The sequence below is a fragment of the Tympanuchus pallidicinctus genome, unplaced genomic scaffold (genome assembly GCF_026119805.1).
Source record: "Tympanuchus pallidicinctus isolate F22 unplaced genomic scaffold, pur_lepc_1.0 scaffold1, whole genome shotgun sequence".
NCBI lineage: Eukaryota > Metazoa > Chordata > Aves > Galliformes > Phasianidae > Tympanuchus > Tympanuchus pallidicinctus.
The window spans coordinates 81,061,319-81,077,443 of record NW_026294618.1 but is presented as its reverse complement, the minus strand read 5'-3'; the positions used below and the strand labels follow the sequence as shown (position 1 = coordinate 81,077,443).

The 16,125-nt window shown below is 41.2% G+C and overlaps 1 protein-coding gene across 4 annotated transcripts in view; it reads left to right on the top strand.

Annotated features, from left to right (window-relative positions):
• Positions 1 to 13,174, top strand: part of MOCS1 (molybdenum cofactor synthesis 1) — a 33,644-nt gene extending 20,470 nt beyond the window's left edge. For 2 of the 4 annotated variants that reach the window (XM_052683267.1, XM_052683278.1), the window contains 5 exons: positions 519 to 630; positions 955 to 1,067; positions 1,757 to 1,867; positions 4,076 to 4,196; positions 9,810 to 13,174. In XM_052683267.1, coding sequence (XP_052539227.1) covers positions 519 to 630; positions 955 to 1,067; positions 1,757 to 1,867; positions 4,076 to 4,196; positions 9,810 to 10,729 — 1,377 coding nt within the window. In that variant the 3' untranslated portion in view covers positions 10,730 to 13,174. Of the gene's footprint in view, positions 1 to 518; positions 631 to 954; positions 1,068 to 1,756; positions 1,868 to 4,075; positions 4,197 to 5,656; positions 5,720 to 9,809 lie in introns of all 4 variants that reach the window. The other 2 variants (XM_052683300.1, XM_052683289.1) reach the window with 2 other exon arrangements.
• The last annotated feature ends 2,951 nt before the right edge of the window (positions 13,175 to 16,125 follow it).

Below are 16,125 nucleotides of genomic sequence, written 5' to 3'. Positions count from 1 at the left end.
GAGATCATTTATGTAAATGTCAGAGAGAATCACAGAATTGTAGGGGTTGGAAGGGACCTCCAGAGATCATCGAGTCCAACTCCCCTGCCAAAGCAGGTTTCCTATACCAGGTTCACACAAGTAGGTGTCCAGGCAGGTCTTGAACATCTCCAGAGAAGGAGACTCCACGACTTCCCTGGGCAGCCTGTTCCAGTGCTCCGTCACCTCACTGTAAAGAAGTTCTTTTGCACATTTGTACAGAACTTCCTATGCTGCAGTTTCTGGACCCAAACCAGAATTCTAGGGGAACTGCTATAGCGAACGGTCACTAGCATGCCCTAACTCCATTTACTATAACCTGTTTGACCCCAAAGTTTGACAGAAATGATTGGCTGTGCCATTTCAGTCTTGCCAAATTATCTTTTCTTTCAAAATATGTTGTTCTTTTTATTACAGACAGACTAGGACACAAAATCTTGTGTAAGATGTACGGAAGTCATTCTTTGCTTTCTAATTTTAGTTGTCTGCTTTTCCTGCAGGTAAACTGTGTGGTGATGCGAGGTTTGAATGAGGATGAACTGCTGAACTTTGTGGATTTCACAAAGGATCTGCCCCTTGATGTGCGGTTCATAGAATACATGCCCTTTGATGGTAACCATTCCTTCTCTGAGATTTTGCCTGGTATTTGGTTGCCATGAATATATGTGAATCAGGTTGGGGTTATTTACTTTTTGGGCTTTTCTCCAGAAGTTTTGGTGAGCTCTCCTGGGGAATTTTGAAAGTCCCTGATTTTATTTCATTTGCACCTTGCCTGTCTTCTGTGGGTACACTGGTGAAAGATTAGTAGCAGAATTAATTGGGACTGAGATGCCTGTAGGGAAAAGTGAGATCTATTGGAAATGTAGAGGTTGTTCTTTCCTAACTAAAAAACATAATACCCACAGTTTACAGTTGTGCTGGTTTTGTTAATTTTAGGCAATAAATGGAACTTCAAGAAGATGGTAAGCTACAAAGAAATGCTTGATACAATTAAACAACGATGGCCTGAATTAGAGAAATTGCCCTGTGAAGCTTCCAGCACAGCCAAGGTGGGGATAGACAAAGAATATCTATGTAGCATATATACTGTATATATTATCTCCCTTTACCCCACATCCCCACAGTCAGGTAAGTTCAGCATTTATATTTTAAAAAAAAAAAAAAAGGAAGTACTAAGTGTAGTAACTGTGGAATTTTGGTCAAGCTGCACACATGTGGTTTGACACTTACTTAAAACACTGGTTGTAATTTTTCCCTTTAAAAACACAGTATGTTTACTAAATGCATCAGTGAGATATAAAGAATGACAGGCTTGCATCCTATATTCTCACATTTTGAAACTTTTCACAGTCTACATCTGTGTGTCTGACTGCACATTAATGAACTTGGTGCAACAGCTGTTCACGGAAACAATAGCCTTGCTTTAGTGTGCAAAGTAACATGGGGAATTTCTGACCCACATGAATCAGTATCTCATGTCTCTCTGACTAAGAACATTCATACTACCAGCACCTGCAAGTCAACTACAGTGGCAAACATATAACAAATTTGTGCATTTCCACAAATGGAATAAAAGAGGCTGGAACTTCTGACAAAGCTAATTTTGCTTTTCTATCTTGTGTAACCTTAGAACCAGAGAAAATTTTTGTTGAAGTGTCTTCTGGTCTTTGGGCACACGGAGGTTTTAAAATGAGACCTTTAGTATTGATTCCTTTTTTTCTCCTCTCCGTTTCTGTAGAGCTACAAAGTACCACATTTCCAGGGACAAATTAGTTTTATCACCTCCATGTCAGAGCACTTCTGTGGATCCTGCAATCGGCTGAGGATAACAGCAGATGGGAACCTGAAGGTTGGTAGTGGAAACATGATTCTCTTTGCTTTCGTGAGGCTAAATTGGCATTGAAATTCTTCCCTTAGAAGTAGATAGATTGAAAAGTAGGATGGAAAGATGCTTAGTTACCATCAGATAACTTCTAAATTATCTATCCTTGATTTTCTGCTGTATGTATTGTTTAAGTTTCTTGGGCTGTTAGGGCAATGTTGTAACACCTTTTTTGGTTTCTCTGTTTTGCTAACCTAGTTAATTTCAGCTGCAAAACATCAGTTTCAGGGCTTATAAATATAAATATTTATTTTAGTCTTTGACATAAGAGCATCTTAAACATATGACCAGCAGATGATTTCCCATTGAATTGAGATGGGGGAAAAAAGTATCTAAGCAGTGGTTAGGGCTTGGCTTTTGTATTCCACAAGGATCCTGTTCTGTTTCACCAAAGATGTCCTTGGAAATCTTAACAAGAACAGCTTGCATATTTGCTCAGCAGCTGCAGAAAGGGGAGGAATAACTATTTCCTGCCACGTTGAAACTGGCAGTTTCTAGGGGAAAATTAAAGTTTTCAGTTAAAAATTGGCACTTATACATTGTCACCTAATATTGACAACAGCTGTGCTGCTGTCTAAAGTCAGATGACCAAGGTAGCCTGAAGGCCCAATGGGCTTAAATGTTATGTAAGCATTTGAGGCTGTCTATGCACATACATAAAAGAGAGAGAAAGCAAATCATCTCCATCAACCTTGTATTTCTTCAATACCTAAACCTCTACAAAACGCCTTACTCTGTAGTTACTAAGAAGTACTCGTTAAAAGATGAAATGCAATAACGATAGAACTGAAGCTTAGCTGTATGACAGAGAACAACAAAGCCCTAAAAAAAGCTATAAGATAGGAGAATTGATAGTCAAAGAAATGCTCTTTGCATAGCATTTGCAGTTTGAAGGAAATTTGCCAACGTGGAATCTGCTCAGTTAAAGGAGGAAAAGATGTAAATCTAATGAATGCTTACTACTTATTTCTAGTAGCTTCGTTTGAGCCTGTTTTCCTTTTTGAGGAAGTCAGTCTGGTGTTGTTCAGCAGAACAGCTAAAGGTAGCCGTGCTTATCCACATTTTATAGTACCAGATTCCTATCAACACTTTTCTTTAACTTACAAGCTCATTTCAACCAGACTTTATGTAAGGACTTATGTCTTAAAGTTAATAAATTGTATGTATGAAAAAAGCGTTTTTGTCTCACTTTCTTAAAATAAATTCAGTTTTCTCATGGTAAGCTCAAAAAGCAATTACTAGGCTGCCTCAGTATGCAAAAAGAATCTTAAACAACAGGTAAGCAATGTTAAGGGATTCATGATTTCCATTTAAATTTCCAGCTATATTGCTCCTTGTCCCTTCCTCTCCCTACCTTTTTTGCCTTCTACCTCTTAGAAGATATCATCTATTGATTCTAATTCAACCCATTACTGAGCAAAGATGTATAGCCACTTGTTTAGTGTTCTGTACAGAAGAATGACTTGTGTTTTTAATACAGTCATATTTTGCAAGCTATGGAAGACACATCCATGCTATTGTTTGGTAACTGCAATTCTAATTAAAAATTGAATCCTCCAAGGGATTAATGGTTTTGTATAAGGGTCAGTATGAGCTTGTGTTCAGTATTACTCAGCATCTAAAACCAGAATTCAAAAAGGACGTGGTATGGTTGTTGGCTTCCATTAGTAAGCTGTAATGTATCCATGGCTTGTCTTCCCTACATCAGACTAGCAAAAGGGAAGAACCATAGTGTTAAGAATGATAGCAAAGCACTGTGCTTACTTGCTAGCATAAATCTTCCTATCAGAATTCAGTTACGTATTTGATAGTATGACTAAGTGTAACTGCTACTAATGGTGAAATGTTTGTTTTACGGGCTCAGCTCATGTTGCTCTCAGCTGCAAATTATCATTAGGATATGCTTTTCCTTAAAGCTGACCATGGAGAGCTGCTTTAGCTTATGGCTTGGCTTGTAAGGCAACCATTACAACAGCATTACGTTGTCATGTTCAGAGACTGACAGAGTTGTAGGAGAGTCTGTGAAATAAGATGGTGTTGTCTTGAGGCAGCAGCTGTGCAGTTGACTTTCCACTTCACAGAAGCCTCTTATCATTGTTCCAAGCCTTGTCCGTGATAGGAGGATCACCTATTTTAATCTTTCCTGCTTCTTTTGCTTCCTTGGGTTGACTCTAGGTGTGCCTGTTTGGGAGTTCAGAAGTGTCCTTGAGAGATCACTTACGGTCGGGTGCCTCAGAGGAAGAGTTGGTTCAAATCATTGGAGCAGCAGTGAGCAGAAAAAAGAAACAGCATGCTGGTATGTTTTTTGTACTGGGGGAATAACAGCAGTCAGTAGGGTAGGCAGTGTTATTCTATTGCAGTGGGAAACATTGACTTGCCAGAAAAAGAAAAGGAAAAGGTTCTTAAATGAAGCTGCATTAGTTTCCCATCTGATAAGAGCGTTTTTGATAGGAAGTTTTTCATTTACCGGTCCTACAGGTCCTCCAAAATTTGAATGCCAATTTAGAATTTCCTAGTCCTTCACAAGATCTGGCACCCTGACTGTCTAGGAGTCTTTCAGTGTCCCTTTTGTCTTCAAAGAGGTGCAAATACCATTGTTTATGATTACAACAGTGAAGTGGAAAGCTAAGCAGAAATCAGTAGGGTTGTACTGGATCCCTGTTTTCGCAGAAAGTTCCCTGTAAAATAAGCACTAAAGCTGAATTGAGCCGATGGCTATTGGTACAGCTGCTTCATTAAGATGCTTCTAGAAGTGACAAGACTTTTTTTTGAGTACACCAAAATATGTTGCCAATCTAGCGCTCTGGATAAGGTAATGATGCAAGGTCCATGATAATACAGTCATATCTGCATGTTGTATTAATCTTTTATATTTTATATATATTTTTTATTTTAATTTATATTGACATAAACTCTATTTAAGTCACATCTGAGCCTCAGCATGTTGTGGTAATCGGACTGGACGTGAGAATGCTGACTTTTTACATATTAACTGTCTTCATGAGCATGGAATAATTGCCTTTATGTTGGTTCTCTTGTTCTCTTGCAGGTTTCTACCTGTTTACTAACAGTTAGCTTTGCCCTTCTTTAGTTACACATCAAATAAATTTCAGCAGCAGCTTATAATTCTGACCATAGACTTTCTTGTAAAAGTGCATTTCTCTGACCTAAACAAAATAGTGCCTTGAAAACCTAAGGGTAGGAGGGAAAATTGATTCCTTTATTTTTAGACTATTCATTTCTGAGTTTCTGATTTGAGAAAGTGAGGTGTTTTCCCATCTAGTAAAGGCATTTCTGCCATTAACAACATTTACCTGATAATTTCTTCTTCTGACTTGTGTTAGTCTCTTACTATCCTTGAGGATTTAGAAGATGAGACTTCTTTGAATTGAATAGCTGTTAACAGCTTACTCCTACAAACGGATAAAGTTAAATGCTATTCTTAAGAAATAAGATTGTCCTAACTTGTTTTAATTCTGTGCTAGTTAGACTGTAATTCAGATTACAGAAGGTTTTCTGGGAAAAGGTTCTACAGCATTATACATACATAGCAGCTTGGAAACTATGGCAGCTATTTTATTTTTAATATTATACTAGATTCCTCTTTCTCCAGCTCCCTTGATCTTTATTGAGCTTTGGTTTTCCTAGCGTGCAGGTTGCACTGTGAAGAGCAGAAAACTAAATATATATGAACCAGATGCATGACTTAAAACCTAAAAAGCTAGGATTTTTATGTGTTCCTTATTTTATTTCTAGGCATGTTTAACATTTCCCAGATGAAAAACCGTCCAATGATCCTGATTGGCGGGTGACAAATCAGTACGTAATAAACATACCATGATTTTGTTTGGTTTATGTCTTTTTGGGAGCAGAGTGGATTGGGCTTTTATTTTGAATCTGTGTACACTTCTGGTTTAGGAAGGGAAAGATGTTTCTTAGTTTTAAGAATAACTGTATTTTAAGCCAAATTTCAAAAGAAGGAGAGGTTTTATGTGCCCTTCCTCTCACTCTTTTTATTTTCTCTAATTTTGAGAATCGTTACATTTTCCAAAGGGGTCACTAGCTTCCTCTTGCCAGTCTGCTTTCTTTGTGCCTAACAATACTATACTAACTAATAAGGCAGTTTAGGGATGAGTTTTATGAAGCTTACTAAATGGCAATAGAAGCATAAAGGATTCAAGACTTATTTTTGTTCCTGAACTAAGAAATTCTCCTTTGGCTACAATATATAAAAGCAACAACATGACACATGCAAGGCTTCTCAGCTCCTTAGTTCTTTGCTTTAGAATCTGGAACTTGCAGTTTCATTATTTTGAAATATTTTCTTTAATGTTGCAAAGTCTCAGGGTATAACCTTAATAGAAGAATCCGCAGAATCTGGTGTCTCATCACTCCTGCAGATAAGAGCTTTTGTTTTTATTTATGTCTATTGAAGACATGTTTACTGCCTTTCCTTTCATTTTGAAGATCTCTGCACGAATGATGAGGCATTACTGTGGATTCTCTTACAGATTTTTTCACATATCTTTCTGTGTGGCACCTCTTCCATGCCAACACTTTCTTATTTTGTAGCATAGCAGTCTTTGGGAATACTTGTTAGTCCTTAGAAGTAATGAAACTGCTTCTGATAAGCTCTTTACAATACCAGGCAAAGCATCATTAACAGTATCAATAATCATATAAAAGAAAAGGTTGACTCACCCAACAGGTGAAGAGGGTCTCTGGCTATAAAGCATCCCTTCTCAGGAAGCAGCCTTTATCCAAGAGATGTTCTCTTTGGAGACTGGCCCTTAAACAAGCCTGAGGCGTAGACCCAGGGTTATATGGGAAGCACAGGTGAATTGCTTGCACCTGTGCCCTGTGGGCCAGCCATCCCCTTCACCAGCTGCTCAATCATCAGTCCAGGCCCTGACATAACAGTCACCTTACACCTGTTTTCTTCAAAAGACCAAATGGTTGTGAGAGTTAGCATTGTGAGCAACATTTGTTGGGCATTGTTCTATTGTGTCTTATCAGTTGGGGGGCAGGAAAGTGTAGCGGGGTGGAAGAGAGTGGGCCAGTAACTCTCATTCTCCCACTGATGCTGTGCAGCTTAAGCACAGCTTTTAAAGCAAGTTCCCTTGCAAGGAAGGGTAATGTGCATTAACTTGTAGGCTTTGCTACAAGTGATGCAGTAACAGCTGTATTTTGAAGCAAGACCCTAGTGATTTTACTGCTGTTGCCTTTGTTGAGAAATACATTCCTCAGAAGTCTCTTAATACTGTCGCTGTTTTCACTGGGAATATTTTTCCCTTGCTAGACCGTCTTTTTCCATGTTGAGTTTTAAATTGAATGGCTTTAGTGATGCAAGACTAACTAGCTAAGTTTGCTTTTGCTCTTTTTGTATTTGGCAACTGTCTCATTGTGTTCCAGTCAAAGGAGAAAGATGAGCTATTGCCTATACACTCACTTGTCACAGGAGAAAAATATTTTTTTTCTTTAAAGATGCTGGAAAATACTAAACTTGCTACAGTTGGATGAGACCTATATCATTTTACAAAATGATTTTGAAAATACCTGCACTCTGAAGTTAACATTCATAGCAATGTTTTGGTATGTAGAGATCAGATCTATCTTAATTCCTTTTGAAAAGTACTCTCACATTGTCTGATATACAGTAAAAGAGAGAGAGATCCTGTCCAGGTCCTCCCCAAGCTGTTCCATCTCCCTTTGATAGTAACTGATGTCAGAATCTTCATCAGTGGTACAGGGTCCATAACTGGAGATGAGTGGAGACAGTCTCACTCTTTGCACATGGAGAATTGCATTCTGAATGACTAGAATTAATTTAATGAACGCTTTGGAAAACACTGAGTGGTTTCTCTAGTCCCAGTATGACAAACCTGGCTTCTCCTCTGCACTATAACTGAGTCTTTGCTGTAATATGATTTGTATGCTATTCCCCTTACTAAAACACTCCTTTTGGCAGGTTGTTCTCTTCGCAGATTCATTTCAGTAGTGGACAGTTCTTCTTGCTTTTAAGTGTCTCCCAGCTTCTTTCTTTTCCCCCTCACCACGCTAGCTGGGAGCTAACTCACTTAACTTTCTACCATACTTTACTATTAGTAGGGTCAAAAAGAGAAATAGTTTGTCACATGGGTTCAGTTATATAACGTGTAGTGCTATGGAAAACCATTATCCATTTTTTGTATTTGCATGAGCAATGCATGAATGCAGATGACTGAAAAAAGGCAAAACAAAGATATTTGCATGCATTGCTGTCTATTGCTATATTTTTACTTCCCACTTTACTTGAACTAACACTACTTTCCTTTGCTACTCCCTACTGCCACAAAAAATTGTGCTTACCTGCCTTCACACTTGTCTGCCTTTGCAGTCCAGATTCTCTTGAAGACAAGACACTGCAGGAGATCAGCTTTAATTTCAAAGCCAATCAGGGGAACCAGAAGAATAATTTGAGTCTCTGCATTTTTGAAGGCACATTCACATTATACAGCAGGAGCTAAAGAGAAAGGGGAAGAAAAGTTTACTAAGTATAATGTCCGTGCTCTTCTAAAGCACAGTATCATTATTTTCAAAACAGTTGTGTTCACTTAAACCCATTCCTCTAAGGGTAAAGACATTACCATTAAAGTTGTAAGAATTGTAATTTTGGTGGATAAGCCATCAGTTGTGGATCTGAAAGGGCTTTTGCTTGAATTTAGAGTATTATTGGGATTATATTTTAAAAAGCATACGTATCTGTGGTTGATTAAACTTCAGTAATGGGCACTTTCCAATCAACAGTTGGAGGGTGAGATGAGAAAGCTGCTAAATACATCAGTCTCTAGTTACAGCAGAAGCTGGGACAAGGAAGACTAATAAAAAGCTGAGGAACACAGCTAGAACATTATCCATCCTGTTGTTGTAATGTGGACAGGTCAAGGCAGTACCTGTACATCTGTGCAGTAAAGGTAACTCAGCGAGGTGCTCCACATTTCTCATAAAGTACTGGAGCTCTAGGAGCAGAGTGGTTATCAGTGGCTTTATTAAAGTAAGACTTAGCCACTTACTTCTACACCATTTTCTCTGTACTTAATACAAACCTCTTCTTTTATGTGAAAAAGACTCCTTCTGTCTTGACACTTGGCATTTATCCCTCTGCAAATGCCAAAACCCAGGGATTAAATGTGAAAGGGGCAGGAGGGCTGGGAGCTATGCCAGCTCAACTTGGAACATAGCTCTTAGTAGATTTAAAATATGTCTATGAGAGGAGTGTGAGTTTTCCAGTGCTTAAACTTCAGCTGTCAGCAATGTGGTTAGAGCTGGCAGTAATAAGGAAGGCTCCCATCACAGAGCCACCCTGCATGCTGTAGACAGTGCAATTGCAGGTGGTGCTTCTGGTCCTTGCTGTCCTCAGGTGCTGGCATGACCCTCCTGTGCAGGGGATGAAAGCAGGGAAACTGTAGCTGCTTGTGCTAGGAGAAGGTGTTTCGAAAAGAGGAGCTGAGAATCCAAGTGCAAGAATTTTTTTTACTTACCCTGCCAAGCTTTCAAAGAAGACTGGAGCTGGGAGTCTCAAATGGGTGCTGAGATGCTGTTTTAGGCCTGCTATTCTTGTAAGCTTTCTTGGCTGCTATTTCTCAGTAAGCATTGATACTTTTTAGAAGCAAGTTGTTTCCTTTTGTCAGTGATTTATAATAAGTGTTTTAAGTCGCAGTGTTCAGAATAACAAGTCAGCAAATGCTGGTGAGTGGGTGAATGGGAAGACAAAGCTTGAAGAGAAAAGGGGATGTTTGCAGGTTTCTAAAGTTTTTTGTAAAACAGAAGGTCCCAAGCAAGGTTTCACCAGTGTTCTCAGCTACTGCAGACTTAGCTTAACTTTCTGGTTAGTCAGGCATCCTCATGTTATTTTCTCTTCTTTTTTCAGAGCCTGCATTGATGTCATTCCCTCTATGCCAAGATGCCCTACAGAATCCTCCATATTCAAAACTGTGGGGCCACGCATTTAGCCATTGGCTAACTTTAAGAGCAAGTTTACCCAAGCAAATGGGAAAAGCATTAATAAGAAATAAACTTACAAAACAGCTTATCCTGCCAAGATTTCACCCAGAGCAACAGTGGTACCTAAGGACAGGAATTCTACAAACCCAGCTGAGAGGCTTCTGTGTCTTCCAAAAGGACTTGAGCTCCACATCTGACACAAAGTGCCTTGAGCCTTCTTCTGTTGGCCAAGTTTCTGTGGACTGTCAGTCCAAAGAGGCAAGTCCAGGATCTGAATTCTCTAACAGGAATTTGGGATCTTGCATCAAGGTCCGTCGTGCCTCTGATAACTTGACTCACACAGATGAAGAAGGACGGGCCACAATGGTGGATGTTGGAGGGAAACCAGATTCCAGAAGAAGTGCTGTTGCTGTTGCTTTTGTTCACCTGGGTGAGAAGGCATTTGGGATGGTGAGGCAGAACCAAATGAAGAAAGGGGATGTCCTGGCAGTAGCACAGATTGCAGGAATTCAGGGAGCTAAACTGACCAGCCAGTTGATCCCTTTGTGTCACAACATCCCTCTTAGCCATGTTGAGGTGTCCCTGAGCCTGGATGAGGCCAGATGTGCAGTGGTGATTCGCTGCTCCTGCCAGAGCTGGGGGAAGACAGGTGTGGAGATGGAGGCTCTGACAGCTGCCAGCCTGGCTGCCCTGACTGTGTATGACATGTGCAAAGCAGTCACTCATGACATTGTCATTGAGGAGGTGAAGTTGCTTAGTAAGACAGGTGGGCAGAGAGGAGACTTCTCTAGAAGTTTAGAGTCTACATCGTATCCAGACACCTCCAGCCCTCTAAATAACCACTGATAGAACACAGCCTCTTACAGAACAGCTTTCACTCAGCAGCAGTAAGCTTGTAGGCCTCAGTATATTACTATACTCTCATTTTGCCTTACCCTGTCACTTATTTCTGAATGAACAGAGGAGCCACTTAGCCAGCTGCTGAGTCAGTGGCTTTTTTAGAGGACAGACTTCTCTGCTCAGCCAGTAGTTTCATTTTAGTGTCCTCACCATGAGGTTGAGCAAAGATTCCTAGTTATAGTACAGAAGGTTTCTTTTTCTTCTTGCTGTGAAATATTCACAGCTGCTGTCATCACACCATGCAACTGTGAGCTCTGGAAATGAAACGAGTGTTGAAAGTACTGTTATTTGGCAACTATTCTTAAGTCAAGGATTAGGATTTCAGAACTGCTTCTGTCTGTCTGTGCCCCCATCCCCTCAGATGAGTTTAGATGGTGACAGGGAGAAGAAAACAGCTCTGAGAATTTATCGTACGTCAGAGATTGTGGTTGTGGAACAGTCAGGGTCAGAGGGGCAGCTCCTGTCCCTTTTCAGTGATACTGCAGTGGGAAATATCCACCTCTCAGTTTCAAAACTAAAGGAGATTGCAGCTGCCGAGCTCTCTCTACCTTGAACACTGTGAAATATGGTGTAGAACATCAGGTTTCTGGTGTTGGAAAAATTATTTGGCTAATCTGAAACATAACTTTTACAATTTCAGAAGCATGTTCCAGCATTTTGATCTTGGCACACAAATACATTGAGGCACTGTCTGCATGCATGTCTGCAGTAAGAGTTTAATTATGCCATGCATGGAAGTAGGTTTCAGCTCTCCCTGACTTCAGTAAGAGCTGTCAGATCAAGCCCCAGAAGACTACACTTCTTTAATTTTACAGTGCAGCTTCTAGTAACCACCAAGCTGCATGGTCCTGACAAGTGAAAGACTAAGACCAGCAGCCACTTACTTGGAGGACTGGGATTGTTACTCTTGCCTCAGCCAGAGTGTTTTCCTGCATTTTCTCTAACTTGCTTTCATGAAGTCTGCAAGTATTTAAGTTGTCCCATGTAAGTTGCCAGAAGTGGATTGTCATGTAGCTCTGAATAGATTTGATAACTGACTATCCAAAAGAAATTAGTCAGCATTTCATTTTGGTGGATCCCTTTTAAACATAGTTTATATGCACAGAAGATGATATTTTTATCTTTGGTTTACTTGTTTTCTAGTACTTATAGCTAATGTGAAGCTCCATATGGTTCAGGGTGCTGCCTCTCAATACGCACAGAGTTGAAGACAGCTTTAAGTTAAGGAGGCTGCTGGGAAAATTGTCTTAAACTGTGCAAGCCATTGCTTCTCATGGAATAAGGTTAAACTGTGAGCATCAGTAAAGCACACAGCACAGTCACGCACATCCTGCTCCTTTAAAGTAAGCACAGGTCTGCTATGAGGAGTCAGTAGGAAATACTACAGATGTATTCACTTATACACTATGAATTTCATACAGTAGTTAACACAGAGAGCACTTTTTCCATTGCAGGTTAATCAGATTCTTTTTTTCATTGTCATTGAGGTCAGGCACACAGAACAGCTACAGCTACTGCTTAGCATGCTCAGATAAGCAAAGGGAGTCTACGTAACTTAGTAACAGGTGCTCAACACTACAAACATTTGTGGCACTATATTCACTGTTATACTCCCGATTCCATCAATATCACTGAACTGTCTGTAAATCAATAGTAAGTCAGCTTGACATTGTACAGGGGATGGCAGTGAATTATCTCACTCAAGCACCTTCCCCAGATAGGCACTAAAAATTCCAGCTGACCCTGCAACCATGAGAGACCACGTGGAAATGCTGTGCACATCATCTCCCCTCATCAGCATAGAAAAAAATCCCCTGGAAAAAGCAGAATGTATGTAACCTGCTAAGTTAGCTGACATACACAAGCACTTAACTTTCCCCCCCCAAGCTCCACCACGCATAGCACACGCTGCCATCCCTGTCTTCACCCAGTCTTGAAAAATTAAAGAAAACCAGACATACTCAGTAGTAATAAAATGATGCTTTGGGGCATACGATTCTTTGGCTTCAGAGAAGTTTACTGTCATGCTGTAAAGCTCACAGAAAAGACTTAGGATCATATCAGGTACTACAGAGCACATGCATGATCACCAGGCACATCTTACCACTTAACGCACATCTCACTACATATTTTCTTGGGTTGAGAGTGACTAGAAGCTTTGGGCAAATGTACTTTGGTGCCACTTAATGCTCATGTTCTATCATCAAGTCTCGAAACTATGCACATTTATAGATGATGAAACATACTTCAACAGAACATTTTGCAAGAGAAATGAGCTGGTATGTTTCAGTGGTGCTGGGTGGGCAATGGTGTACAATGTGGTGAATATTTTTTGAAGGCTTGCTTTTTTTTTTTGTCCACTGTTTTTAATAAATGCTTGTGGTAATTGTTTCACATTGTTTTGAATACATTTTTTTTCCCATTCACTCATTGAAAGGAATGCTTGGTTTTTTAGTCCTCAGCTTCTATAAGTAGTTAACTCAGGGTGAGCAACAAAACAGACTTTGAAAGTTACCATGATTAGTCAGCAATTAGGAGATCACATTACTGCAAGGAAGCTACTATTTCTTTTTATGTTGTTGAGTGAAACTCAGCTCTACCTGACTGTACTTAAATAGAATGATCTTGTAGGCTTGGCAACATAATTTATCATTTCACCTTTAACCCTGCTGCCTCCCACTTCTCTGATTACATATCAGGGGATACGTATAACTATAATAAATGCACCTCACCCATTTTCCTTCTTAGCCTAAGTGGCCACACACTAAAATGAATGCCCAAGGAACTGCCTGTACACAAGTCCATCCCTCCTGAACAGTGAAGGTTGTAATGGAGGTTCTCTTTCTGATCCAGCTGAGATACCAGGAGAGATCTCGCCTTGTTTGCTATCTGGAAGGCTGGTAGGAAGTAGCATTGGTGGAGCAGATTGCTGTATCTTGTTGCTCAGTGCAGCCCCATAGGAAGCCAACAGCAGGCACTGTGCAAGAGGGCTGAGACTGTGACCGTACTGCTGGAAAGTCCCCCATCAGACACAGCCTCAAAATGCTGCTTACCCTGAGACTATAGCACAGTACTTTACATCCACTTTCTGATTCCAGATTAGGAAACAGGTCCTAGACTTTTTTGACAGTTCAAAATGCAGTAAAGCAACGAGCCTACCATGTCTTTCTGGAAGATACCATAAGGGCAAGTCATGCCACTAACACTTTACATGCCAAATGCAACTGGAACACAAAGCAAGAATTCCTTGCCCTTACAGCACATCTTTTATCCTCTCCTGGAAACTCATTTGTCCCAGCTAATTTCCCATCTGTGTTTTATTGTCTTTTCCCTGCCAATCTAGCCTGTGTCTTTTGTGGCAGGCAAGCTTCTTTCCTTCCTGGCCACATCCTGAGGCCAGTCACCCCACCCTGAGACTGCCCTGGAAAAAAATTGGATGCAAAGTACTAAAAGGATAAGCCAGCAAAAGCTAGGCCGTAAGTAAAATAGGGACCTCTTTCAGAATGAGAAGCACATAAAACCAGACCTTAAAAGCAACAACAGCTGAACACTAAAAATGGGAAGAAAATTTTAGCTATTCTAAGCCAGTGGTGACCTGCAGTAATTCTTCCTCTAAGTCACTGAGGTTACTCAGTGGGATTACTCACATGGGATTTCAGTGAACAGAATCCGGCCCTCCATCCCACCCCTCCTTGGCCCATAGCTGGCAGCTCCTGCCTGGCTCAGCAACAGTAAGGCAGGCATGTAACAGCTTAAAAATGGCTGTAACATAGCGTGTGCTTTGGCCAGGACACAGGACTGCTAATTAGTTCAATGAAAACATGGTTTACCTCCCTCCACTTTCAACAGCTTTATTCCAAGAGCAGCTTAGCGTTTCCGCAAATGTGAAAATGGGTGTTGCTGGGTGCAGTGGGCTGACTAAGCTTTTTTGGGAGACTTCAGGACAAAGCCTCAACGTAGGTCTCAAAATCAAGTGATCTGAGGAGCGCTATAAAAGCTATGATGATGGCAAACCTCGTGACGTGCCTGGCACGCTCCCTGGAAAGGCACAGGGTGGAGTGGCTGAAGCCTTCCTCTCAAGTTGGGCCTGAAGGGCTTTGGGTGAACTCAATGCACTCTGTCATAATAAGAGCAGATTTTCATTTGGTGTCCACAAGTCTGTACAGCACTAGCTGAGGCATAAATCCAGCTAGCTTCACCTTCTGTGCCACCAGTGCCATGTTTAGAAAGCCTTCACTTTAGCACCTCTATTTTTGAGCTCAGCCTATTTGCTCCTTTGATGAGGAGAAAGATCCCAGAATAGCAGAGGGTAAGTATGGCTGAGTGCAAGTTTAAGGGCCAGATGCCCCAAGATGCTGCTGAGACTTGCTTCAAGCAGAGCTGCATGACAACCCCAGGCATTGCTCAGCTTCTCAATCACAGCCTGACTGCAATGGTGGGACCATCACCCACGTCTGGAGAGTCTGCTCAAAACCAGAAAACCTCTATACTCCTACTAAGATCTTCCTGCACAGACTTAGCCTCAAAAATAAATGCAACAGAAATGCTTTCTTCTATACCCATGATAGTTTCAGGGTACATAGCTGAAAGGATGCAAGGCCAGCAAAAGCAAAGTTTCTGGTTCCAACATCAAGGACAGCTTGGCTGCAAGGTGCACATGAGTGACAGGGGGCAGGGGAGGAAGAGGGAAAGACAGCAGAGGGTCGGGCAACTGTAAAGTTGTGTTAATATTATGCTTGGAAAAAACATATGCTAGCAGATACACAGCTGCTCCATTAGCTGTGCCCTGGGCCAGTTACCAGCTGGTGCAAGTTGTGGCATAGCTCCAGCAGCAGCAGCAGCAGCAGAGCTGCATGGCCTCACAGTGGGCAAGGAGCTGGTGGGCAGCTTCTGTTCCTGGGAGCTAGGAAGAGGGGTTTCATTTGCACAGATCTGACCCCTTCTGCCACTTTCCAAGTCCTTAAGGAACACCCTGATTAACTAATGGGGTCATTTCATCACTCACGTCTCCCCATGTGCAAAGTTCCAAATGAGCTGGAATTCCTGCCATCGTGGGCAGCACATGGGGTTGTGTCCTCTTTCCCCTGAAGCCGCCTCCAGGCTGCCACCCACAGCCTTCGCATTACGGAGAGCTGAGCTTCCCCACCCCAGGCTGGATGCTGAATGGGAATGTTTCAGCTCTGTGTGGCTCACTTGGCTTCTGTAGATGGGCTCTTGGGGCCATCCTCAGCCCAAATCCAAGAATTAAGCAGAGCAGAGGGGAGGGAGCAATTTTTGCTGCCCTCAAAGCCTCATCTCTCCTTTGCATCTGGCAGTTCCAAAGGCTCCATCCTGCCAAGACT